Source organism: Mastigoproctus giganteus, unplaced genomic scaffold (assembly GCF_048544385.1).
Source record: "Mastigoproctus giganteus isolate SK-2022 unplaced genomic scaffold, ASM4854438v1 scaffold_17, whole genome shotgun sequence".
In the NCBI taxonomy this organism is placed as follows: domain Eukaryota; kingdom Metazoa; phylum Arthropoda; class Arachnida; order Uropygi; family Thelyphonidae; genus Mastigoproctus; species Mastigoproctus giganteus.
This window is the reverse complement of record NW_028328294.1, coordinates 466,114-492,614: the sequence shown is the minus strand read 5'-3', so window position 1 is coordinate 492,614 and position 26,501 is coordinate 466,114. Positions and strand designations below refer to the sequence as shown.

General features: G+C 39.7%; 1 protein-coding gene across 1 annotated transcript in view; it reads right to left on the bottom strand.

Annotated features, from left to right (window-relative positions):
• The window catches only part of LOC150074881 (homeobox protein SIX6-like), a 62,413-nt gene extending 36,547 nt beyond the window's left edge, over positions 1–25,866 (bottom strand). Inside the window, exon 1 of the mRNA XM_090389428.1 lies at positions 25,190–25,866. Within this exon, the coding sequence (XP_090245554.1) occupies positions 25,190–25,812 (623 nt within the window). The 5' untranslated portion in view covers positions 25,813–25,866. The remainder of the gene's footprint in view (positions 1–25,189) is intronic.
• Between the last annotated feature and the right edge of the window lie 635 nt (positions 25,867–26,501).

Genomic DNA, 26,501 nt, shown 5'->3' with positions numbered 1-26,501 from the left:
ATCGATGGTTGATCAGCGGGTGTCAAAGTTTATCTCGTCCGAAGTTGTTTCCCACCCCTCCCGTAGTTCGCGACGGGAAGTGGGAATTACACCAGCAGAAAGAAAAGTGAGTACAGTGTTCGATTACCTGTACTCTCACTCTCTCGCTCTTATATTGTCTACAGCACGTGCTCTCCGAGTGCACCTGGGAAAAGAGGTGGGCGAGAGAGGTTCTATAGCAAACACACGATGTTGGATAGAAATTAAATCATGCAGAAAAGTATCAGGATGATAATTAGACGCTATTACTACACGTGTATTTTTTTTTTTTTTTTAAACTCCTTTGAATTTCCTTCAGCAATAACAGGATCATTTGTCAAGAAGATAAAACGTGATCAGGATATCAACAGACTCCAATGGACACTATCGTACGCTAGTTCATCCTGGTACTCAATATTGTCGGATGGAATCTGTAGGTCCAATCCATTTTTGTATGGTGAGAGTTTTATCTGAGTACCCCTGCCTTTAACAGGACAAACATGCATTTGATCACCAAGTATTAAAATTTGTTCTCTTACATGATCCAGCCTAGGTCAATTTTAAATTTTAAAGACAATGCAAAAGAAGAAAAACAATTTTAAAACAACCTTTTGATTCAATTAGGCAGCTTTGCAATTAATTTCTCACCTTGAAGCTTTCGTTGCTGTGGAACATTGATAATTATCTCCCGAGTAAAAAGCATTTCATTATTCTCACAAAAAGAATGAAAATATTTAAAAGCTATAATAATAATAATAATAATAATAATAATAATAATAATACGTATTACTATGAAACGTGTTCTTTATCTTAGCGAAATAATAGGAAATGTGTGTTCCGATCTTTATGTACATATCTGTGAAATGTTAATCACTGCAGCAGAAGATTTATATTCTTCCTGTATCATATCACCTGCTGCTCTGCGACCATCAATTTGTTCTTCACTTTATTGCGTTCAAATATTCGTTATATATATATATCTCCTAGGTGTATCGCTTTGGTATAAGATATAACGGGAGTCTTACAGTTGATGACCCAATGTTCTTACAACAAAAAGCTATCTAGTGGAACACAAACATTGGAAATCAGGGAGACAAAGTCATATACGTATTTGTAAGTTTCAGTTTTTCATGTTTCTTGTTTGGATTGAACCGAGAGATTCCATCTGATAAAATGAGTACCAGGACCAGAGAGAGCCCACCCTTATAAGGGCATCTGCTGATAGAATAGTCCAAATGCTTTCGTGCATCTATGTTATGTTGAATACACGTTTATAATAAGATCCTCCCTAAAAATTATTCAATCCGGAGTTCCAATCCAAAGAGTCCACCCTTATAAGAGTATCAGCTGAGAGAACAGTCCAATTTCTTTCATGTATATATGTTATGTTGAATACACATTCACAATAACATCCTCCCTAAAAAAGATCCAATCCAAAGAGCTCAAAAATTCATTGAGAAACATTGTAAATCATTATGCCATATTTTATTAATTTTCCTAAGTTTTCTTCGCTTCCCGTGTTCTGTGCTATTTCCTAAAAAGCCAAAGGACAGAGGTCGATTATTCCACCCTTCCACAACTTCATTACCTTTATGTTTCTTGGCAACAGTTGAGTCCTTGTTTTACAACCGGGTACGTCGTGTGCTTGCGCCCAAGTTAGACTGCTTATAATAGTGCAAGTTGCCTTACTCTGTCCATCGTACTTTACAACGCTACAGCGTTATTACCAGTTATTAGCGGTTACAATGGTAATATAAACCCCTTCTTGGAAATGATCAATTTGTAGTTAGCGTCTTGTTTAGCCAATTACTGGTGGGCCGGATGATTTTTAGAACCCCTATCATCATTGCCGCCTTTTTTTTTATTAATCGTACTAATGACACAAAGGTACAAACCATCACATCGATACTACGCACTGGGTGTGTGATTAACTCCTCGTAACCTCTGAGTAACCCGAGGAGAAGTTGATGACTTAATAAACAAAACAATGAGTCAAAATGGAGCGCAACAAAATTGTCCGCGAGGACAGCGTCCGCTCATACAAAACGCATCCCTTCGATGTTCAACGCGTGCTGGAGGTGTATACACCTCGAACACAACGGCCACCGACATCGACCTTGTTACGCCAGGGGCCGGCAGTCGCTGTCGGCTACGGAAGCTGGGAGGGCACGGAAGCCCAGAGAAAGCGCATACATCAATGTCAGTAAGGTTATCACTAAGTTCTGTCCCAAGATCGACGGTCCTTGTGCTGTGTGTGGCAGCGACCTCGCTGTACTACTAACGACACTGCGCAGCTGTCTCTCTCTCTCTATCTTGAATACCGATCTGAAAAGTGTTCGTCTCATTGCTATCTCAGGTCTGACCACAGCGCATGCAGCAGAACTGATTAGAGTGTGTGCGATGAATCCAGCGTCTTTGTAAGGTCTATATAAAGCACCTTCTGCAAGCCGCCCCCTTCTGCCCTCCTTCAAAACTTGTAATCACCAGCGACCTGATTCTGGTCTTAATATCAAAGGGTGCTGGCAACGATAAGCTCTGGTTGCTTGTAATAACGTAATTCGCCCTGATTAACTCTTAAAAGGGTTCCTTTTTATTGAGGTTTGATTAAATGTTTATCTACAGTGAAAACATTTTCTCTTGAAATGTGTACAGATTTTACGGTTGCACTTTTATATTAGGTCATTATACCTAATTCAAAAGACTTGAGCGATCACATGTTATCATTTGTGAAAGAAAAAAAAAAAAGGGTGGTGCGCTTTTTTTCATCATTTCGACACGTCTCGCTCGCTATCAGAACCAGTTGACAAGGGTAAAAGGGATTTGTTACACTAAGCATTACATATAGAACAGTTCGTAATGTCTTAGTATGTCAATTGCCAGCCATCTTGGATACGGATACCACTGTGTGAATAGCTTGTAATGATAGCGCAACTGGCTACAGATAGAAGGAAATTTACCATTTTGGAAGCCAATTCGTCATTGCATTTTATTTCCTTAGACTTTTTTTTCTGTAGTTATTCGTCAGTTGTGAATCAAGGAGATTTGATAAGAAGAAAGGCTGGGATTTTCGTTGCATAGTTGACCAACGAATCTCTCTCTTAAGGTGCAGTAGAACGTCATCTAGTCATCTCCCCACCCTCTATTCCTGAGAGAGAGACTTTGGACTAGGGATGTTGCGAAAGCCTTTACGGCTATCCTAATTTCAAGGTGTTGGATTGGATTAAGCCAGCGAAATGTGAATTGTATCGATCAGCAGAAAGGCCTCAAAAATATTTAGTTTCTTCAGGCAGCGTTTTCTTATTATACTGTTTGATTTTGAAAAGTTAAAGTTTGTTGTCGAGTTTAAGTCCTGGGAACCATATAATGTTAGCTAGTGATGTGTGGTAGCTTCCCAGGTAAACTTCTGATTCGGGATGAATTCTGTGTTTTCTTCAGAAGTGGTTGGCAGTAGTTCGTGTGATGAAAAACCGTTTCCATTATGTAGCATCAAGTATTTAATTTTATTAATGGAACATTAAAGTTTCGCCTCCAGAGAACATGTATTTTGTGAGTGACCGAAGATGGTAAGATCGTCAACATACATTGCATTTTTCTACACCAATAGATCACGGTCGATTCTGTGTTATTTTAATTATTGGTATAGCTCTTAAGACTGATCCTTGTGGAACTACATCTTGGAAAATGATGAGAGAGTACATTTTAATAGCTAACTTGAAAAGTTCTGCTCTAGAAGAAAACTTTCAAACTCAGAATTACAAGGAATGCAAATTTTATGTATGCCATAACATCAGGTGGTGACGGAATTCTTTCTGTGTCAAGCATACCTTGACTAATTGTTCGTATATTATGAGAACATTTTGTACATGCTTCGACTAGACCGTGAAATACGACATGGACCTATTTCTCTGAAAACTAATTTGATTTATATTCATCAAGGATTGTGAGTTTAGATGCCATGCATCAGAAATTTTTCTCAAGCAGTTGATAATGGAGATTGGCTAGTTTTGTGGATTAGAATGATCATTCCCTAATTTCGAAAACAGTACTGACTAATTGGGTGATACCAAGAGGTGTGGCAAGGTGAGAGAAAGGATCCGATTGAAAAAGTCAACAAAATTCCCACAGTTCTGGAGTGGTCATATTATACCATTTACATTAAAATTTACCTTCTAGGATTTAGGATCTACAGCAGATTAAATAACCAGCCTTTACAGCGGTCCATAAATTCAATGTGCTAGACGTGAGAATGATCTTGCACGTGTGAGTAAATTGCTCTTCTTTTCTGATCAATATTTATTTCAGTTGTACGCTTGTCTGATTCTATGATTGCCGAACTATTTCTTCTTCTGTCACATCGAGTCCTATTCAGACATGAACCCTTTTAATGTATTCAATGTAGCATGGGCAGTAATTTTAACGGGTATTCCATCAATGACTGTAAACTTGTCCAACTATTCTGATTGTGGCCGATAGTTTCTGCAAGACTATCCCATTATCTCAGTCTTTTAGCATTTTTGTATGCATCATTTTTCAAGCATTTTTGAACAAGGAAGGAGGAGAGTTTTCCCATAGACCGGGTAGATAAAGAATGAATGACAAGAAAACTTTCTCCTTTCTCGGCTTTTACTTATGCCTTTGGAAGCAGAGCCCCTTAAATAAAACATGAAGTATCAAACAAAAAGTCCGTTAAAAATTCAAGAAATCAACCTAAATCGCTTTAAACGTTTGATCAAAAAACTCCAGACATTCAGAACTCCACCATAAGCAATTCAATAAATTTAGAGAGCAGTTTACCAGTCTTTTTATCTTTTTAAAATGTTCCAACAAATGCAATGTTATTACCAATGCTCGCAGAGCAGAAATGAAACTTAATTACTACTGATGAAGACCCAATCCTGATACCAACATTTCGAAACAGAAATTTCGAAGCATCTGTCACTTCCAAACCGGCATAATCATCAATGAGAGTGAGACGACCGTTGTTCTCACTCTACTTCTCATTGCTATGCTTTCTAGAAATCCTCGTTTCTACCAAAAGTGACAGATTCACAGAAGAACTGCGATTACGTTTTCTTGCAATACGAAGATTCTTTTTTTTTTTTTGGTTTTCCTTAGGCGGTGAGAAATTTCTGGCATTTATCGACAGGCTGATTTTTGACGGCTGTCAGATGTGAAGAAATAATGTGGAGGCCGCCAGTTATAAAAGGGCCTCGTTCGATTTCCATATATATGTACACATACACAGCACGCGAATATGTAATTCGAGTGTGACTGATGCTTCTCGTGGCAGAATTGGGAAAACTGCAGTGCAGCATCAAACAGAGATAATGATATCAAACTCTGGAGTGATAGTGAAGGAATTGCCAATCCTATTAGAGGGGTTTCTAATGAACATCGCTCACAACTGGCTTGTTACCCGTACACTCACTTCAGTGCATAAACTTCCAGGTGAACTTCCTGTTATTATCACCTCCATCATTAATATCCTGCTATATCAATGAATCGCTACAGTCGGACTTGAGACAATTGGCACGCAGGGTGTCGAGTTCTAAAGGAAAGGCGCTATCATATCATATTAATGAGAAACTCACCTGCTCGGGGGCATAGCGATGGGGGGGCGGGTTTTCCACTGGGCGCCTGTCTATGGGGCATCGTAAGGTGCCTGATGGCACTATTTATTTGTAGTAAAGGGGCGCAAATATACTGAATTGCCCCTGGGAACCGTATAACCTCGCTAAGCCTGGTTCTCCTATTAACGTTTGATATTTAAAGATTTATTTATGCACGTTGTTGTTGGTCAGGAGGGATGCGAGGTTCGAGATCTGCCTATTCAGAGATTGTCTCTGAAGAAAGTCAGCTCATGCAGAAGTTGTAAAAATCGGAATTTATGATATAACTGATCTGTTTTAAATATAGCTTAGCTGGAATCCTTAGAGTTACTCTCCTAACCTGTTAAATTGCAAAAGCTTACCTGTTTATGCGATCCTGGAGTGGAGTTTTCTTGTTAGTATATGGAATGGTCTGAGAGAGGGGTTTATATAGATTGATTTCGGTGCAGCCAATGGGAAGGTTGCTTATTATTTTTTTATTAGACGGTTTTGGAGCACAGGGATATTAAAATAAAACATTCCCATTGGCTACACAAAAACCAACCTATATAAATCCCTCTCTCTCAGACCACTCTATGCGCTTTCCAGGAAACTCCACGAGGATAGGAGAGACTAAGGAATACTCATAATAATGTCGAATGTTATCAAATTACCCATAAAGAATTATTCTGTAACCCAAGTATCCAAAGTGAAAAAAGAAGCAACTAATCTCATTTGTAACTTCTGCAACCTTAATTTAACATAACTAGATTATTAATACAATTTGGTAAAACTATCTAGAAATTGTACCCCAAACCAATGTTCTACCCCCACAGGCCTGAAGGCTGGAAACAGTAAGTTCCCGAAACGTAGCCAAAATTTTTTTAACTGTTTGGCATTGAGGTGTTTCAGATGTTCAATTTGTAGCATCTCAGTAATAAATTACTTAAATTTACCACGTGATATAATAGCGTAGTCTCAATCAATTAACAATCTCACAGTGATGGAGAATGGCGTAGAGCTCCCAATTAATTAGTTGCTGTCTGGTTTTTGTTCAAAATTGCCTAAATAGACTCCCTTTTTTGGATTATAGGGTTAAAAGTCTGATACTGCACTCAGAAAGTCTGCACATATTAAGATCTGGAAGGTGGCCAAGTTATTAACATGTTCTGAAGCTAGTTTAATGGCATGTAGTTCAGCAGAATGTACAACATTCTATGAGTACAGAGACAGCGTTGTACAATGGATGAGATATTTCTGCTGCACCATTGCAGGTGGCTCATAATTTTTCCCCTAATCTTTAAAAGCAATGGTAGTTAATGCAATTTCGAGCATTATACTGAGAATTGCATTAACTTGTTAGGAGATCAGATCATAGACGTTGTTAGCATGCCTCATAATCCTCTGTATGATTTGTTGCATTATTTTGTGTCCAAGAAAGAAGATGAGTTAGACTGTTTTTTATGAATGTTTAATTGTGACTATCATATTTAATTTCCTTTCTTTTTATAGAAAAAAGGAGCATCCGGAAAACTCGAGTTTCTGGAGTTGTGGGAGGGTGAATCGCCTAACTCAGCAACATTATAAAAAAAGGCCCATAAAATTTAGTTAGGGGAAGACGTTATGTGGTTGTTTTCTATAGATTGCGGGTTTAACTCGACTCCCTGTTTTCTATTGATAGCTGAGGTACCGAAATTATTATGGAAAAGGCTTCTTTGAATTTCCTTCTGTTGTGTTGCCTATCTGTAGAAAGGATTCTCGTGGTCTTGAAATCCCAAGTGTCAGCACATTGGAAAGCATGGAGGGCTGTGCCGGACATTAGAATTCCACCATCTTTATTGTGATCTTTGATTTTTCATTGTAGACGTCTGTATTATTCTACTATATACGTACCCAAACACCCACAGCCTATTTTATAGATAGGACCTCCAGGACTTTCGGGGTTGTTGGACTGATTTTTTACGATCTGCTTGATGGAGTCTGAACTTTTGAAAAAGGTGAAGATACCAAATTTCTTGGCTTCTTTTGCTATTCTAGTGCTGACTGATGGTATGTATAGTATATATATCAGGTTTCTGGGAGATTTGGCAAGAGGTAAGAATTTAATCTCTTTGTATTTACCTAATTTATTTGCAGCTCAACTCGTCTATTTGCAACTCTTAATTGTAAAATCATAACATTGGCAATTGTAATCGTAATATTGATAATTTTAATACTGGGAATTATATTCATATTTGTAACCCTTTCTATATTTGTTCCCCCAACAGCAAGGTCTGATGATGAGTATCGGTAAGACACCTAACATGTTACCTTAATGTACAGTAGTTTAGGCGAATAGCTTAATAAACTATATTATTAATTTCACGTGGTATAAGATGGTAATTAATATAGTAATAATCTTAAAGGCTAATAAAAATTCTTCCTGTCAAAGAAGGGACTCGAACTCAGATCTTTTCCATCCGGTGTGGGGGGTATAGCAATCCTACCAACTGCTACCTACGAGAGCCACTTAGATTGTCTATATTGTGTAACCTCTGTGAATAGAACTCCTTAGTCGAGTCCTCTGACCATTTTGGGTGACCCTGCTGCATTTTCAAGACACCTTTGGTTAAAAAAAGGGGAAAATCTTATTCACAGGTTCAGTAACAACGAGTGTATAATCAAGAAATCTATAGGTTCTTGATTATGTTCTTTTTAATCTCTTTGGGTGAGAGAGGTCGTGGACATATGATACGAGAGCTTTTCTGTAATGTTGTTGTAGGGTTTTAATGGCATCAGGGACTAAGGCCATACTGCGCCCTGTATACTATCTGTAAATTGTGTCTGTTCTGTGGTCGATTTGCTGTTTGACGGACGAAAAACCCGAGTTTCTGGGAAAAAAAAACCATGCTACATGAAATAGGCCCATAAAAAATTTTCACGTCATCGACGGGACTCAACTCAGGTCTTTTCCATCCAGCGTGGGGAGGACGGCAATTCTACTAATTGTGCTACCCATGAGGGCTCTATTCAATAAAGAATGATCATAAAATTTCATGAACAACCTTACTGCTTGCTATTTCTAACTGGACTGCTGAATTTAAAACCATACAAAGCTGCACGGTGTGACCTTCGAGGTCGGTCAAATTTATGCCTGTTCGGTTTCGGGTACATAACAATGGAAGTGACCCGCGAGGAACAGTATGCTGTCCTCAAATTTTGTTTCTGTCTCAAGAAAACATCAGCTGAAGAGTATGAAATGTTAAAAGAGGCTTGTGGTGAATCTACGCTTCCATGCAGCATAGCTCGCAGGTGGTTTAGATTCATTAAGACAGATTTGATTCAATCAGAAACATATGCAGTCCTGGAGCTCCAACCACTGTTGTCACCACAGAAACGTCTTTAGCGTCTTTTATAAATCTTAATCTGTTTCCTATGATTCACAAAATAGAGTTTGAAGATGCTTCAATGACTCTATACCATCAACAAAGATTTTTAAGATTGAGGCATTTTCAAACGCCACAGCAGCTCATTAACTGCTCCTGATCAAAAAGTTATTTATGGAAAATCGGTCGCTCAATATTAATAAAGCAATATGGGTATGAAAATTACTTCGAGCTTTAAATTATAGTAATTATCTTCCATAAACTAACATATCGCCTACTCTGTGTCTTGTCATCTTTGGTTCCATCCATTTTGTTATCTGCATTCTTCGTTTCATCTTATCGTGATACTGAAAAGTACCTCATATGGATTAAAAGTTGGAAACGAGCAGAGATTGACCACGCGCTGATCTTATATTTCTGTGGGTTGTAATTTTCAGGAAAAAAAAAATGGAGGAAGTTTGTTTTAGGTGGCGGAAGTAGAGTGAATAAATTAGGAAGAACAATGGCTAACGAACTTGGAGTTGAATTGGGACTGGATGAACTGGCTTGTGCCCATACTCAGAAGATCCTTTACAACTGAGTATGAGCCAGTAGTAAACATCCTTTACTACTGGCTCATACTCAGAAGGTCCTTTACAACTGCATTGGAAATTTTTATGGAAAGCTGGCAAAACTATTGGTACGCTAGTATTATGGAAACAAGAAGAAAGGTTTTGACATAGAAATGGAAATATATCATTGGTAGATAAAGAGTGTTAATGCCTTTTTATCGAAGTCTTTTTCCATACTAACCTATCTGTACTATTAAAGTGCTGCAAGTTTCAACAGTAACCATTTTAATTCATTCATTTGAACTTTGTGTCATTAATTGTTGTCTGGTTTTTCAATCCTCAAGCTAACTGTGCTAAGTACAGTAGTGCAGACTTCACAACGCATAGCCTCAGATTTCTTATCCCAATAGACAGGAAACCGACACACAATTTATAGACAAACCCCAGGGCCGAAAGGAGCACAAAATGGACAAAACTGGCTATCCGCCATTAGATTCAACGAGCTCTCGGTGGAATGCTTTTACGAGGACTGTTCAATAAAGAATAATCATATGTATATCTTTAATAATCATCCATATTTTGATGGTCCTCTTCAAACTAATCTCCATTTGATGAAGTGCACTTACGGTGGAAGCCATTTTTTGACATGCGTTTGAGAATCGCTTCCAATTTCTTTACAGCTTCTGATTACTAGAACAGTTTTCCTCGCAGCTCCTTCTTTAACTTTAGAAATAAAAATTCGCAGAGCGCGAGGTCAGGGCTGTAGGCGCATGAGGAACACATTTAACATTAATGCTGGCTAAGTACTCGATCACAGTATGAGCAGTGTGAGTTCGCGCATTTTCGTGATGCAGCGTCCATCAAGCTGTGTGCAGTCGTGGTCGTTTGAGACGAATGTGCTCCTGCAAAGTGTGTAGTACAGTTTTGTAGTAAGGACCTGTAACAGCCGCATGCTGGTAAACCATTCCTTGAAGCCCCACTTATTGTTTTTTCGGTGTTCGCGATGACATAGACTTAGAAACAGAGCTTTCTTGCTCACTCTCTGGGTTGAAATGATGAAGCCATGTCTCATCTGCCGTTATCACCTTGTGCAGAATTTCCCCATCTTCAGTAACCTTCCAATGCAGCTCCTGGCAAATCTCCATGCGAACTTGCTGTTGCTCAGGTGTGAGTAGTCTTGGAACCCAACGTGCACAAACGCATGTCATATGCAAATGGCCATGGAGAATACTGTGCGTACTTCCTACTAATATTCTCAACGTCTCTGTCAGTCGCCTAACTGTTACACGACTATCTTCTCTCACGATAGCAGAAGCAGTGTTTCTGGTTTCTGTGGTGACAACAGTGGTTGGAGCTCCAGAACTGCATATGTTTCTGATTGAATCAAATCTGTCTTAATGAATCTAAACCACCTGCGAGCTATGCTGCATGGAAGCGAGGCTATGAAGGTATAAAGTTTCTGAGAATGAGCATATAGGATCAAGGAGTTCACATGACAGAGAATAAAAGAGCATTACAGTAATTAGCAGCTACGTAGGCTCGAACCACGGTCAACTCTCTTCTGACCACTCGGCTACTATTAATTTTTAAGGATAAAACAGTTTCGTCCATTTTTAAAAGTAGTTTAGTTCTTAATGAAATTGGAGAATGCAGAAAAAAAGGCAGAAGACTGGATTTAAGTCTCATTGGACAATTTTATCTGCCAGTGGACAAATGCTCCAAAAAAAATTGTTTGCGATAATATTTCCGAGGCTATACAGTTTTAGAGACTATTGTCCTGACTCAATCAACGATGAGACGCGTCTCATCAATAATGATGAGACGCGTTGTGCTGTACCTAAAGTTTAATTGTTCTAGAGGACGGTTTGTCTGTTTTAGAGTAAAACGCAGTAGAAATCCTAGCACCTCTGTGTGTGTGTGGCACAGATTCTTGCGGTAAAGCAGATGACAGAATCTAGTCAAAAGTTAGCTCTGCTACTTAAATCTCATATGGAAGTTTTAATTCTATTCCCTTGGAAAAACAGATTGCTGTTACGGGCAACATTGCTGAAGGAGTCTGCCCTTATTGTTCACAAGGTTTTCAAGTTAAGAATTAAAATTAAGCTACGCCTTTTATTTTTGTTATAAAATAATGAAGTTCTTTCTTTGAGGGTACAGGTTACTAATTTTTTTCACTGAGTAAGATTAATTTACAATAAAAGTATGCTGAAATTCAATTCAAACGTAATTTCTAGCAATTGGTGTAATTCTCACTTTCATATCGTATCTTCAGCGCTCTTGGAACTTATAGCATGAAACCAAAATCAAACAATTTATTTATATACACTGTGCTACCACTTTATTAGGTACACCTACCTAGTAGCGTGTTGAGCCTTCAAAACAGCCTGAATTCGTCTAGCCATGGATTGAACAAGATGCTGAAAACGTTGTGCAGGAATGGAGTACCATGCAGACATGAGCGTGCATGTCACGCAGTTCCTCGAGATTCGACGGAGGTGTAGGCCTGCAGCGAACAGCCCTTTCCAGCTAATCCCAAAAATGTTCCATACGATTGAGATCCAGGGACTGAACAGACCACTGCAGCAAAGTAAAGTCATTGTCACATTCGTGGAACCATTCCAAAGTGGTTCAGGCTTTGTGCACGGACGCATTATCCTGCCGGAATTAACCATCTGACTGAGGATAAACTGTAAACATGAACGGATGCACTTGGTCAGCAACGATGTGGCATTCAGACGTGAATCTATAGGTATCAATGGACCCAACATGTGCGAAGAAAACATTCCCCACACCATAACACTGCCCCCACCACCTTCACACAGTAGTCGCTAGACATGACGGGTCCATGGATTCATGTTATTTTCTGAGTCTTCCATCAACATGATGCACCAGGAACTTCGAATCGTCGGATCAAGCAACTGTTTTCCAATCCTCGATAGTCCAGTGCTGGTGTTGCCGTGCCCACAGGAGGCGTGCTCTCTTGTTCTTCATTGATAACAAAAAGGTACGAGATGTGGCCGTCGGCTGTTGTAAGCCCATTCGCGACAAAGTGCGACTAGTGGTCCGTTGCGATATTTTGTTCTGCGCATCAAGGTTGCATTCTGATGTGATGTGCAACATTGTGGCCCGTCTGTTTGTTTGCACAATTCTAGTCATCCTCCTCTGACCCCTCTCATCAACAAGCGATTTTCTTCCATAGGAGTGCCGTTAAGAGGATGTTTTCTGTTCATTGCACCATTCTCGATACACCCTAGAAACGGTGGTGCGTTCAGGAGAACTGTCGTTTCAGAGATGCTTTGTCCAGCACGTCTTGCACCTACTACCATGCCACATTCGAAGTCCGTTAGATCACTTCTTTTCCCCAAGGGACTGAACAGACCACTGCAGCAAAGTAAAGTCATTGTCACATTCGTGGAACCATTCCAAAGTGGTTGCACAATTCTAGTCATCCTCCTCTGACCCCTCTCATCAACAAGCGATTTTCTTCCATAGGAGTGCCGTTAAGAGGATGTTTTCTGTTCATTGCACCATTCTCGATACACCCTAGAAACGGTGGTGCGTTTCTAGCTACGGTTTGTACGCTTAACTGATACTAGAAAGGTTGTTCTGCTGCATTTATATCCACAACTGTGATCATGTGACTTGCAACGTTGTGGGACAAACCATTTGTGTTCACAGCAGGGGTGTACCTAATAAAGTGGCAACAGAGTGTATATTTTGATATGGGTCAATAAAAATCACTCAGTATAAAACCAGAGAAATGCCGGCAAATGTAATTTCTGTATTTAAACACCCGTACAAAATTTGCCTTTTGGTTCTGGAAAAGATATTGATTATGTCCTTGTTTTTTGTCCTCGTGTGTAGCACAGTTGGTAGAATCGCTGTCTTCTCCACACCGGGTGGCAAATGCCTGATTTCGAGTCCCTTCGATGATGCGAGGAATTTTTATGGGTCTTTTTTCACAACGTGGCTGAGTTAGTCGGTCTCAGATGAGGATAGCATGGTTTTTTATCCCGGAAACTAGGGTTTTTCGTCCAGCTAAACGGAAAATCGACCATAGAACATACGCAATTTACAGACAATATACAAGGAGCAACACGATCTTAGTTGCTGATGTTGCTAAAACCGTATTACAATAACAAGCTGAGTTTTTTCGAAAAAATCGCGCGTGATACTGTTGAATTCATATTTCCAAATTCATCTGAAATAATAATAATATTAATCTGTTGTGAGTGAAGTGCTGATAATTATTTGCATATATCATGTCGAAGCTAAATTCCACAACCAGAAAAATATTTTTGATGAATTATAGAGTTATCACTGTTGAGAGAAACCAAAAGTTGAAAGTTTGAATTTTAAGAGTGCAACACTCTTGGTATCAAATTTCAAGGGGTTTTAGAGAAATATCCTAATAATGGAAAAGAAGAAAAGTTTAAAAATTCAATATATTAAGAAGCAATCCAGGTAGAAAATCAAGCAGTGAGGTAAGTCCCAAAGCTATCAATCCTACTCCGTTTTAATTTAAATGACAAAAGACATTCCACTAACCGTTTGTTTGCTGTCATTCGTGGTTAACGTAAGATCTGATTTCATTTACAGATTCGAAATTTGTGGTTTGAATTACAGCTAGTTATGGAGACAGATCTAAGTTAAACTTCATCGAAGTGCTTAATATTGTAATCAGCTAACTGCAGTCATCAAGCGATGAATACAAAATGGGCAAAAACTCAAAATACATAAAACAGATGTCAGCAACCATCCATTGGTGGCAGGAAAAGATTTACTCTAGACGGGGGTTCGATATGAATTTTTGATATTTGAGGGCGTTAATTTGTTAAAAGATTCTCAGTTAATTTAAAAAATGAATGTTCACCAGTTAAAACGGGTCATGGTTGAAATTCATTCTGGAACTTCACTTTAAAATTAAGCTGTACACCGTTCCATGCTTATCATTGTAGTGAATTTCGTAACAGTGCCCAATTGGGATGATTAAATGAAACAAGGTATGACCCTCAAATGGCGTCATAGCTTGTTTCATTTGGGGTATTGTACGGTGTAATCGCTTTTGGCACCAGTGTCTCATATTGCCAACCCGTTTCCTTTTCTTCGATTTATTTCAATCTTCAACTCGCGACTCCAAATAGACTCGCTTTCAGCTGTTGTTGTAGTAAGGTTTTAGGAGCATCAGCGACTAAGGTGTAAATTGTTTAGGACGACTCCAGGATTAGGCTTATAACCAAAATCCAAGCTAATCTCCGACACCAGGAACAACTCAACCCTAAAGGATGAGACTCCTTACCTTGCCCTTCCTGAATATGCACAGTCAACTTTCCAACTGAGAAGGATGATACAGCAAAGAAACATCCCATGAACAGGTCCCCTTTGGAACACCTACTCTCACTATCCCTCTTCCTCCTAAAACTCCAATGTGGCTGAGACCTCTGCTGGCACTCCGCTGGAATGTGGGATTGTCCTCTTGTGGAGAGGATCCTCTGGGGCACCATGCTTGCCAAGTATGATGTATTCTCCTAGGGGGGGGAGGATTTTCTGCTAACCCCTTCTGGGGTAGATTTAAGTACCAACCCTACAGGAGAGGATAATTTGCAAACCTCTTCGGGGTAGGCTTAAACTGCAAACATCTCCTGGGATAGGATCTTCCAGAATTGCCCCCTGAATATTTAATGTGGCGCGGGACTTTGGCACCGCTCCTGACTACCAAACGGCGCTTTACTTCACAGGTATCTAATCATGCATTCTTAGTGACTAACTATTCTATCACTTCCAGTCCTTCGAAGAATTTGTACGCCTTACGTTTTTTTTTTCCACATTTCTTACCTTCGGCTTACTTATAAACGTAATTTTCATACTATTAACCGCTGCTAACGTATTCGCTGATAGCATTTCTTTCATATTAGCCAGTTTGAAGGGAAGAGATCAAATGACAAGTGCAGATTAAATGAATTCATACTGTGTTTTATATTCGGTGTGCATCCATCCCTTCTGTTATTAGATTTTTAGTATTAGTCATATTGTGCAAGGAAGCTACAAGCTTCTGCAACACTGGCCAAAAAATAAAAATAAATAATTCAATAAAAATAGCGTACAAATAAAACAATATAATTAAATAAGCGACTTATGCGTTTCCCCTCCTTACGCAAATAATTTAACCGGCTCGCTTTTGTATATTCTCAAATTGTCAGCGTTAACCACTCGCGGGGGTAATTTTATTCCAGTAATTAACAACTCGTTGGCTAAAAAAAACTTCCTACAATCCAGTTTAAATCTCTTTCCCCGTAATCTGAATTTATCTATTTACTTATAATGGTGAAAATTTGGCCATCATTCATTTTACTGTCCCCTCTCAAAGCGTGTCAGACCTCGGTCAGTTACCGTCTAAGGTGCCTGGTTGCAAAGCTCTGCCGCCAACAACGAAGTCTTTCCTCATGCTATGGAAATAATGGTGTCATAGTGGGATTATGACCTCCCTATCTCTACAAGCAAATGTTTGATAAATCATTGATTGGACACCATGGCCTTTGTGGCCGTCTGTTCACACTGCTCGGATTACTTCATAACTCTCCGATCCATTTTATCCTCTACTGTTTTTAATTCATCTCGACAAAGAGTATATGTTATTTTGGGATTGCTGTTGCCCCAGGTGCAAGACCTTGCATTTTGCTGCATTAAAAACATAGATGTCACTTATCTGATCATCAATGAAGTCTATCCAAGAAATCCTGAAGGAAAGCTTCTCGCCGACCATTACCCATTCTACCAATCCAAATTTGACATCACATCCTCTATCCCTTCGTCAATAGCGGGTCCAGCGCCAATCCATGGAAGACCCCCACTTCTAACATTACAGTGTTGAAGAGTAACCATTAATCGTGATCTGTTTCCTGCCCTGCTGCCACCCTGCGATCTATCTTAGAATCTCACCACCAGTGATTCTAACATGCAGTAAGCGATTCTAACATTCTTATGCAGCAAGCAAGTGTTCTGAGTCAACCTCTTTGCTAAAATCCAAAAATTGTCGAAATTATTGCTCTCATCCAGTTCATTATTAATTGTGTCAAAATAGCTCACTAGGTTAGTTAAACATGATTTTCCCTTTATCATTGTCTCCATGATTCTCTCCCCTCACTGAATTCAGACTGCCTGGTCTGTAATTACCCACTTCGCTCTTAACACTGCCTTTCTTTGTTGGTGGTACACTAACATTTCCCCAGTCCAGAGGAATGTCTCCCAAGTCCAGTAACGCCTTTATAATTAACCTTAATGGTAACGGTGCATTATCCAGCTACCTCCTTCAAGATTACTAGGTATGTACCATCAACGTCAGGCCTTTCTTGCGTTTAGGTTCGAAAGACTTTCTAATAAACAATCGTGTACATTTCGATATGGCTAATTTCACCTTGTTCAGTCTCACTCGCTCAGCTTCTCATAAATATAAAGTTTCTTTCGCCTTTAAAGATCGATGAGAAGTCACTGTTCAATTCGTCAGCAACGTCAAATTCAAAACTTTTCCACACCCATTAAACAAGGGACGGACCTGGTTCTTCATTGTACTCAATTTGCTCTGTTAAACTGTGTTAGATCCCACATATTCAATCTTTGCCAACTTCACATTTTCATAGTATTACTATAACTCGAAGCTGCTATAGGCTTCAGTACTTTTCGGTTTTGAGATACAGCTAGAATTCTTCAGATAAGGTTTGAACTGCTTATTTATCGGAAAACATGACTATGTCTGTGCCAATCGGTTTAAAATATGTTATAACCAATCTTCAAATTGGCTTGTATGCATGTTCTTTTTTTTTTTTTCTTACTGCGCTTGGCGTAATCCTTCTGCGCTGTTTGAACACCTCCAGTACAATATTTGGTAGCGCCTTCTCTACCTTCAAGTAAGAAGTTTAATTTAATGGTTAAATTATACGTTAGATCTCACTAATATTCTCAAATTCTTGGGAACTCCTTTAATAGCTGCCGTTTCCAGTTGGTCAACTAAGTCCTTGTGGTATCCTCAATGGATTTACTATTTAGATCTTCCTATTTATTAACTTTTAAATATTCTGCGTGCTGCGATGCCTATTACGATTATTTCTGATCTACTCTAATCTATCATTTTATATCAGAAAGAGCAGCTTTACAAATACCATTTAAAATTACACATTCTTTTTCCACCAAAAATTAGTATATTCGTATTATGTCAATAGCTATAGCAGTGCCTATCAGATTCTCTCGATTGCGTTGTTGTAATCAGTGTAATAAATATTTTATTTATTTGGATGCGAAGTCTGCATGGGACATATTTATCGATTTAGGGAAACCGGAAAAGTAGAGGCCATCGCACAAAAGCAGACCGTGGAATAATTCAACAAGAAAGGGTTTTTCGAACAAAGAAAGGAGATTAAATGAATCCGTATTTACTAGTCTCAAAGTCACTTGTATACTTGCAGCCAGAGTTTCCGGCATCCCACACGTGCAGACATCCGTCCTACCTTTCGCAATATGTTAAACAACAAGAATTGCTAACAATCCCTTTAGATTGTACTGCTTTTCCTCATTGGGATGTTACAAATCGCTCTCTTCTCCATCCCTCTGTCACCCCTTCATGCAAATCCGACAGTGACAGATTCTGTCCGACCCCCTATTTCCCGGCTTATTACACACGAAGGGAAGTAATAACACTGCACATTTATCGGAGGATACATACACGTTATGCACGCAAATACATTGAACGCACGCCCGGGAATCTCCATTCCGTTTATCCATACCTTTCATATCTTTCCGACGCCAGTCTTTGTTAATTGGCAACTCACGACTTCGCTCACTGCCCGAATTAAAAGATAAATCGAGGCTAGTGGGGGGAACTGCTACGTTTATCGAAACAACTCCGATATTCCGAAGATGCTGAATAATTTGAAAAGTCCTGGTAGCTGATACATTTAAAAGAAAAAGGGTGTTTATAGCGATAAAGTGTTTATTCAACATTACGAATTAGTATTTCGTTTTGTTTATTACGATAAATGATTGCTGTACTCTCTGAACGTGTAATTGAATTATGTGTACGTCACCAATTGAATTATATCACGCTACACGCATATTATGCATCTCGCGTGAAGTGAAAATGACGTAACAATGATGCTTCGTAGTGCGTATTCTAATTCGGTTATTACATATTCTACTGAATCGTGTTAAGCGCACAAAATAAGGTGATTTCAAAGACAGAGAAGTATTTAAAGATTACACAGCTGGTCTTAATATTATGATTACACCAGAAAACGTTTTGCTATTTGTTTTGATCATAAATATCAACTTGTATTCGAAATGCGTCCATCTTACGCCTACATAATATGAGAAATTTAACGCTATTCTCGAATTTTATATGTTCAAGTCTGTGAACAAACGATGATATATTTGAAAACAGAAACAGAAAACGAAAAAAAGAGATGAAATTAGCGGCGGATAATAAACTCATCCTTTCATACTCGCTGGTGTTTCGGGTTCAGTGATTGGCGTTTCCTTCCGTCTTCCAGCGAGGCAAATGCCATCGCTTCTTGTAGAAGCAAGTCACGGATAGCAGACTCTCACTGATTCGATCTTGAGAAGGAGGCGGGGGGGTTGGAATTAGGTGGGGGGTGTGATAAAACATTTTGGGACGGCATTTGTAAATAATCATAATGCATGCATATTTCGGATCAGCAGAATATTTGGGAGGTTTGTTTAATTCATAATTGCTTTCATTATCGTAGTAGATGACAGAAGGCTAAACTCAGTCACAAGTCCAAGGAATATTCGTCTGTTTGTTGGTTTCAGAAACTTCGTGTGGACTTCAGCAGGGCTATCCAAAAGGGACAAATTACGTAAAACTTTTTAATGATCTTAAAAATTAATTCTCCGTTTCTATTTGTTTGTTTCCAGATTCACTGAAAGCCTTTAGAGAATGCCGTGTTTCTCAACCCCACTCCACAAGATGGCGCTAGGGTTAGCAAAAGAAAAGTACAATTTGAATATTTTATTCAAAACGGAACAAGTTTTAGCGCTCAGCCAATATTTTGAGGATCAAGGTCAGTAATTATGAACCATTTCTTTAAGGAGCCTGTTTTACGAGTATTTATTTATAAAGAAGTTAAGCAAACGCATAACTTTAGTCCAGTTTCAAATCCATTTAGCAGGATCGACATTCAAAAAACGTCAAAATAAAGTTCAACATTTATTTTAGAATCTTTCATACAAGTAACAAAACAAAACAAGGCAACAGTATTATTAAAATACTTATATATACAGTGTGTCAATGGGTTACCACCGCTGCGCGTGGTTCTTGCTGATTGCAAGACCTTTGTTTTGACAGAACTTACCAATTTATTGAATGAGAGACTTATCCAAAATCTTTGCGACATAAAACTTCGGGATGCTGATGGAAGTGGTCTTGCACACAAATATTAAACACCAAAGAACACTTAATAATTTCCTGCTATTAAAATACTTTGAGCAGAGTATACGATTCAAAAATAAGTAGTCTTATAACGCTTAACAGATGAATCATGCTTCTAAACCTGTACTTATGCGGATTAGAGAAAGCCAGTGAATCTCAAAAGATTTTCACCGCAATGAAACCGTAATCTGGTGTACCGATCAGGCTAGCTCTCTCTCTTTCTCTGATGACCGATAACTGCGGACCACGCAAGGTCATGTGAGAATAACGCCATACATGCCCATACCGTATGCACCAACGTCTGCTCACGAGACAAAGCCTACATAACGTCCTCGTTGGACGGCGCGTGGCAATGCACCCAGAGCCGTCTAAGACAAGCTAGCAGGTGTAGAAATCTCTGTAGGAGTGGAATTCAACACCTTCAACGCTTCTCGGCATCGTAATAAATTTACGGTACAAGTTGCGCGTGCCAGAATAAAACGAAACCAGAAACGTGCCAGCAATTCGATTGTGTATCGTATTGTTTGTATAACCTTAATCTAATAGACAAGCTACGCAAAAAAGAGAACTCAGTAATTCATTTCAAGCCATTTTTGTGCTAATAAGGTTGATGATTTTCACCATTTCACTCATAAAGTAGAAGTTACGCGCAAGATATCTTCTGATATGATTGAATATCGATTTCAAGTTGGGGTATGGTGTTCGGAGCATGGTGATTGTTGTGAAAAATGTCTGGGTTCGAATCTTGTCTTTATAGGAGTAATATTTATTGGCCTTTTTTCCGCAGTAGCCGAGTTAAAGTTTTTTTTTTATATGAATTCAACTAAAACCGGATTTTTCATCCCGAAAAACAAGCAAGTCGATCATTCTACTAAAATAGCTAATCACTTGAATATGTAACATTTCTTTATGATTACAGCTAAATCTTTGCAAGTGGTTCTTGAACACACGAGCATCTACTTATGGATTGGGAAATCAAAATGAAAAATTGGACAGTTCTATCTTAAAACATAAACATATTTGAAAACTAATAGAATAGCTTGACAAGTAACTTATACACTGTAGCATCTTTCCAGATCTACACCTGTGTGTGTGTGTGTAGAAAATTAATATGCGATCATCTTTAATATGCTGCTGTTTCTCACATCACTTTTAGGAATCTGTTAGTAATTGATTCGAAAATGTTCCCAGACTGATAATTCACGAAATATCTCATTATAATATTCGTTTCTCACGCGTCAATCGATTTGTTCTCCAACTGCTGGCTGCTGGAACGAAAAGGTACTACGAAATCCATTTCACAGCCAAAGAAGCAGATATATACAACAGAAAATAAAAATAATCGTGATTCAGAAAAATATAACAATAAATAGAAAATATTTGTGCTGCAGAAATACGCAACATCCTGTTTCTAAATAGCCTGCAGTTACTAAGAAATAATTTTAGCTTCAACTAAGAAGCCTATAAAACATTCAATCCATGGAAAGTATTCCAAATGTCTCGTTTTCCGCAGGCCTTGCTTTGAAGTACAGTTTCACGACTCATTTCCAGTAATAAACTTTAGCAGGTTGTAATTATCAAATTATCTGCAACCCTTCTTCTTCTCCAGCAATATTTAATAGAATAACGCGGCCCACAAATATTGGTTTTACTTTTGTAGCGTTTGCCGAAGATATTTCAAATGTTTTACGTTGTCAGGTTGAAGATATTTCTTCGCTTTAGCTCCGTCGCGATGTTGCTTTCAGCGGGGAGCGCAAATTACCGCGCTTGCGGTGGTGAGATCGAAAGAAAACATCATTGGCACCGAGTGTGATGATCTAGGGTCATTAGATATCGTTTAAAAGGAAGTCATTACTCAGAAAATAATGTGCTGTGTTCTGAAATCTGCCACTACAGATGGTGTGTGGCAAATAGCCGAATATCTTCAGCTTTCAGCATTCTCAGAGAAGACAAGACTGCGCTGCAAATGATGGATAGCTTCGGAGGAGAGAGGTAAAGAAAAAAGTTGAAAACGTTCAAAGGACTACTAAAACCGTTTGAGTTGTCACACTGTTTATTATTGGACAGTATGTGGTCTCTTTTAGTTGGGGATCTCCATTATTCTTCCATTTAAGGAGTATAAAACCATTTCTCCAGGATATCCCAAATGAGTTAAGGAGGATCCAGAAGCGACCTCTGACAGATTACTAAATATTCAAATGTTACTTATGCAATACTCATTAATTTCTGTACTTTAACCAATGTTTTTTGGCTGAATATGGCTGCAAACCAGAAGGAAACATACTATGAAGGACGGTTCCGAAAGAAAAACTTTGAAAAGAGAATTCAAGATTATTTGAGTAATTCTGTTTTATTATTTGGATTCACTTTGTTGAATGTTTGAAGATCGGTATACAAAATTAAAAATAATAGAGACAAGGCTGCTCTTGAATACAATCCCACGGAGTCAACCAAGTGGATTTAAAGACAATGACCAGAGGAGGATAGGTTGATCAATAAGTTCGTAGACCTGTTCTTAACTAGGAGTAATAAACATCGTCAAATATTATGACTTGGTTCAACCAGCAACGGACTTTGGAGGTGCTGCCTTAGCACAGTGTAATCAGCTTTTCTCCATATTCAGTGCAATATTGTTGATCCATTCTACTGTATTTCGGCGTTTTCTGCCATTCAGCATGGCGATACACATTATTTGATCATTTGAAGCTAAAAAGATAACTGAAATATTTCAAATGTTAACTGATTAGGGCACTTCTCCGAATAATCTGCCTAAAACTTTAAAACTTTTGATACGTCTTTTTCACCATAGGTGAACAAGGATTCATTATTTCTGTTTCTTTGGTTTCTTTGTTCTTAGTAAAGGTCGTGCTTTATTTTATTTTATTCTTTGAGATTTTAAAAGGCATCCAAAAAATCTCTAATTACCTGTGATAGTGAGCAATTGTCAAGGGCAAGTGCTACACATTCAGTTAACTGAAAAGCTGGATTAAGCAGCCATCGATAATAACTGCAAACAAATTTGTTTAAAATCTTAAAACCTATCCATTCAGTGGCAGCAAAGTATGATTGCTATCCGGATCATCAAGCTTCAGAAAAATCATGCGAATATCGGGAAATAACTCTGAAAAACGAGTGAACTAAACTGACATATTCTCCTCCTCTGTCACCATCTTGAAGTCTTGTACAATTAAGCCTAAATACTGTTTTCCTCGGAATTTTTAATTACAAAAGTTGGAGAGCTCCTCCGGTTTTCAGGGTTGAAAACTAAAGAACCAAACACCACCAACACTACACTAAAATACGAAACACGCCCTTCTGTAAAAGGTGCAACCTACAGTGAGAAAGGGAGGCGGACGTACAGCGACTGCACAAAATATCAGAATTATCTTCGCTAGGTATCAACCATTATTTCTGGTGACATGAAATTCTCAAGCCACAGTACAAATTGGGTGTATCAGTTGGAAGAAGAACGTTATCAGAACACCCCAATTTCGCCTGCCGTATGACTACACCCGATGTCGAGCTATTTCACTAACAAACACGTCATGCTTGTAACGCTAACCAAATTATGGTTCAATGATGAACAGATTACTTTTTTGCAGATTACCGTTAGAGCTTGCTGTTCGTGGATCTAAATCTTTGTAAACAGAGCGAAACATGACTCGATTCATTGCAGTTGCAATAGTTACAGTCTAATTTGTCAACCATTTTCATCACTCACTTAGTAAATTGCATCTTAAAAGGCCACATGTAACGTGGTATAGTTGGTTTTGTACCACCAACGATCATCTCAGAGATAGGACTAAAAATCTAGAAATTAATTTTAAGTGTTGTCAAAGTGAAAATTAACCTGGTTAACTGATTTCAAACGTGGTGTTGGATGTCTAAATTTGGGCACAGTTGCGTACACATACCGAAACAGACGTTTATTGATAAAATAGCATAGTACAAGTTGAAACAATAAGGAGGTGTTTCAACTTTGACTGTTGTATCTAAATTCAAAGGAAAAGTGTAATTTTGCCATTTTTCTTTTAAATAAATGCAAGATCTCGCAGAATGTAACAAGATGGGTGGTTATTGGTTGAGTATTTAGCGTTCGGTGGCTTGGGCATTATGAAAATTAGATTTAAGCATTTTTTTGTTTAAATACAGAAAACTTGAATCACAAATCAAATTCCAGTCTGCACTTTTTGAAGTTTGCATCAGTACATCCTGCAAACTTATTGCATAAATTATAACAACAAAAAAGAATGATTTTCTCCTTTCTATTTATCACCAGAATATTGTAATATTCTGGCACACACCTGAATAATAGCGAAGAATATACTGTGGTATTCAGATAGAAATAACAGCGTGCGCCTTGGTATTATTCTAATAACTTTATCGAACGAGTTTTCAGAAGAGGAAAGTAGCAGCGTGGACTGGAAATCGCCTGGTTTATGACAGTAGGAAAATAAGACCCCTCATCAATAATAGATAGCCGTGAGGGAGCTGACCATTGCCGAAGAATCGGTGAACACACTTGTGTGATGAAACCACAGAACAATGGGGTACGTCGGCGCAGTTTGAAACACAGCATTAACGGCAAAAGACAAATTACTTCCTCATGGACCCCGAGATAAAGTAGCGGTGACAAATTACGTTCCAACAACCTCATCGTGCAGTCCATGCAAAATATCTTTTGTCGGTGCTATGGCAAATGACAGCTCACAGAGCTTAATGCCAGTGATCGCCCGTTCTCTGCATAATGATTGTGGTCTATGTTTAGGGTAAATCGTCCCGGATCTGCATACAAATCGATAGTTCAGTTGTGAAGGATCTCGCGGAGTATCCAGCTACACCGTTCCCCCCTCGCCCTTCTGCCTGGGGAAACGGGGAGGTATTGGAAGCACCTAGGTATGACACACCATAAATATACATTACACAGCAGATCGAGGCTCGCCGGTGATGATACACACATACATATATATGGGACGGGGGAATGCCTGGATGTCGGCACAGGAGGACTCGCACGAAACGTCGCTCCGTATTTGCACAGGTAACCCCCGAGCTCACACGCACACCGGTCGTAACAGAGTAGGTAATAACCCCGCTATTTCGCACGACACCTTCCGTACGGCGCTCTCACGCAATTTTTTTTTTCTCCCTTGACCCAACCACCACACACAGACAGACAAACAGACACACGCACGCACAGCATTTACGTTCTTATAGAGTTCGCGCACTCACCTGTTTTTGGCTGCAGCAGCACGGTCCCGTTGACGCCGGTTCTTGAACCAATTGCCCACTTGGGTCGGGGTAAGGCCAGTCGCTTGCGCCAGCTCCCTCTTCTTGGTAGGATTAGGATAAGGGTCCTGTAAGTACCACTCGCGCAGCAGACTGCGTGTTCGTTCCTTAAAACAGTGCGTCTTTTGCTCGCCGTCCCAGATCGTTCTCGGCAAGGGATACTTTTTTCGCACCCTGTATTTGTCCACGGGTCCTAACGGCCGGCCCCGCAGCTTCTCCGCCTCCTGGTAGTGGGCCTCGAGCCACATGGCCTGCAGCTTGGCGTGCGACGCCTTCGTGAATCGGTGGTTCTCCAGGATGTGGTAAAGTTCTCGGAAATTTCCGGTGTGAAAAGCCACCAGGGCGCGGGCCCGCAAAACAGATTCATTCTTGTTGAGTTCCGCACAGTTCGGGTGGGCCACTGGCAAAGACCAGAGGAAACGTCCGAGCCGCTCAATGTCCCCACTCTCCTCGAGTGTTTCGCACACAGCGGCCACCTGGTTCACTGTGAAGTTAAGGGTGGGAAGTACAAACATGGGACTGTAGCCCGACACCGGGACAGCCGCATGCCCCAGGCCGAGCGCCATTCGCTCACTGCTCACGGATCACGGTGCGTATCACCCTCGCTCAGTCGGCGCATACGGGCAATAAAGTGAAACGCTTCTTGGTGTCCGATAGCTCTTGGGCCGAACTCCCTTGCCTCAGTGGTAACTGAGGCGAGGCTTGATCCCTTTTACGATCCCAAGCTCTCGTGCATAGAACAACACCATTAGCGATAAACACGGGGGCGGAGTTGGAGGCTATAGATAGGTGTCAGTTGTTATCACGGGATCGCCTGTCACCGTCGTCCCTCACCGCTTCGCACTGCGTCTGATTTGCTCGCCCGCGCTCCGTCGAACCGGTGGGTGGCACCTACCGAGCCGGTCGCCATGGCGACGGCGTCAGTCAGTGTCAGAACTGTCAATCTCGCATAATAGTGCAGAGAGTAGCCAGTAAGGTATAGATTTCAGACACGCTTCTCTCGGTACTGGTGAGAAGAACTCAGGGCGAAGACGAGCCTCTCCCGAGAAGGTTACTTAGAAAATGGCACCGGCATCAGACGTGTTTCCCGAAACCATTCCGCTGAATCGACAGTATGGCTGAGGAGGTGGGGGGGAGGGTGGGGGAATAAAAAAGAAAGAAAGGGTTGCCATTAGAGAGAGAGCATCGCAGGGAACGAGGTTTCTTTCGGTGTGCCGCTGATTACTTTCATCATGGCGTTACCAACGGCAACTGA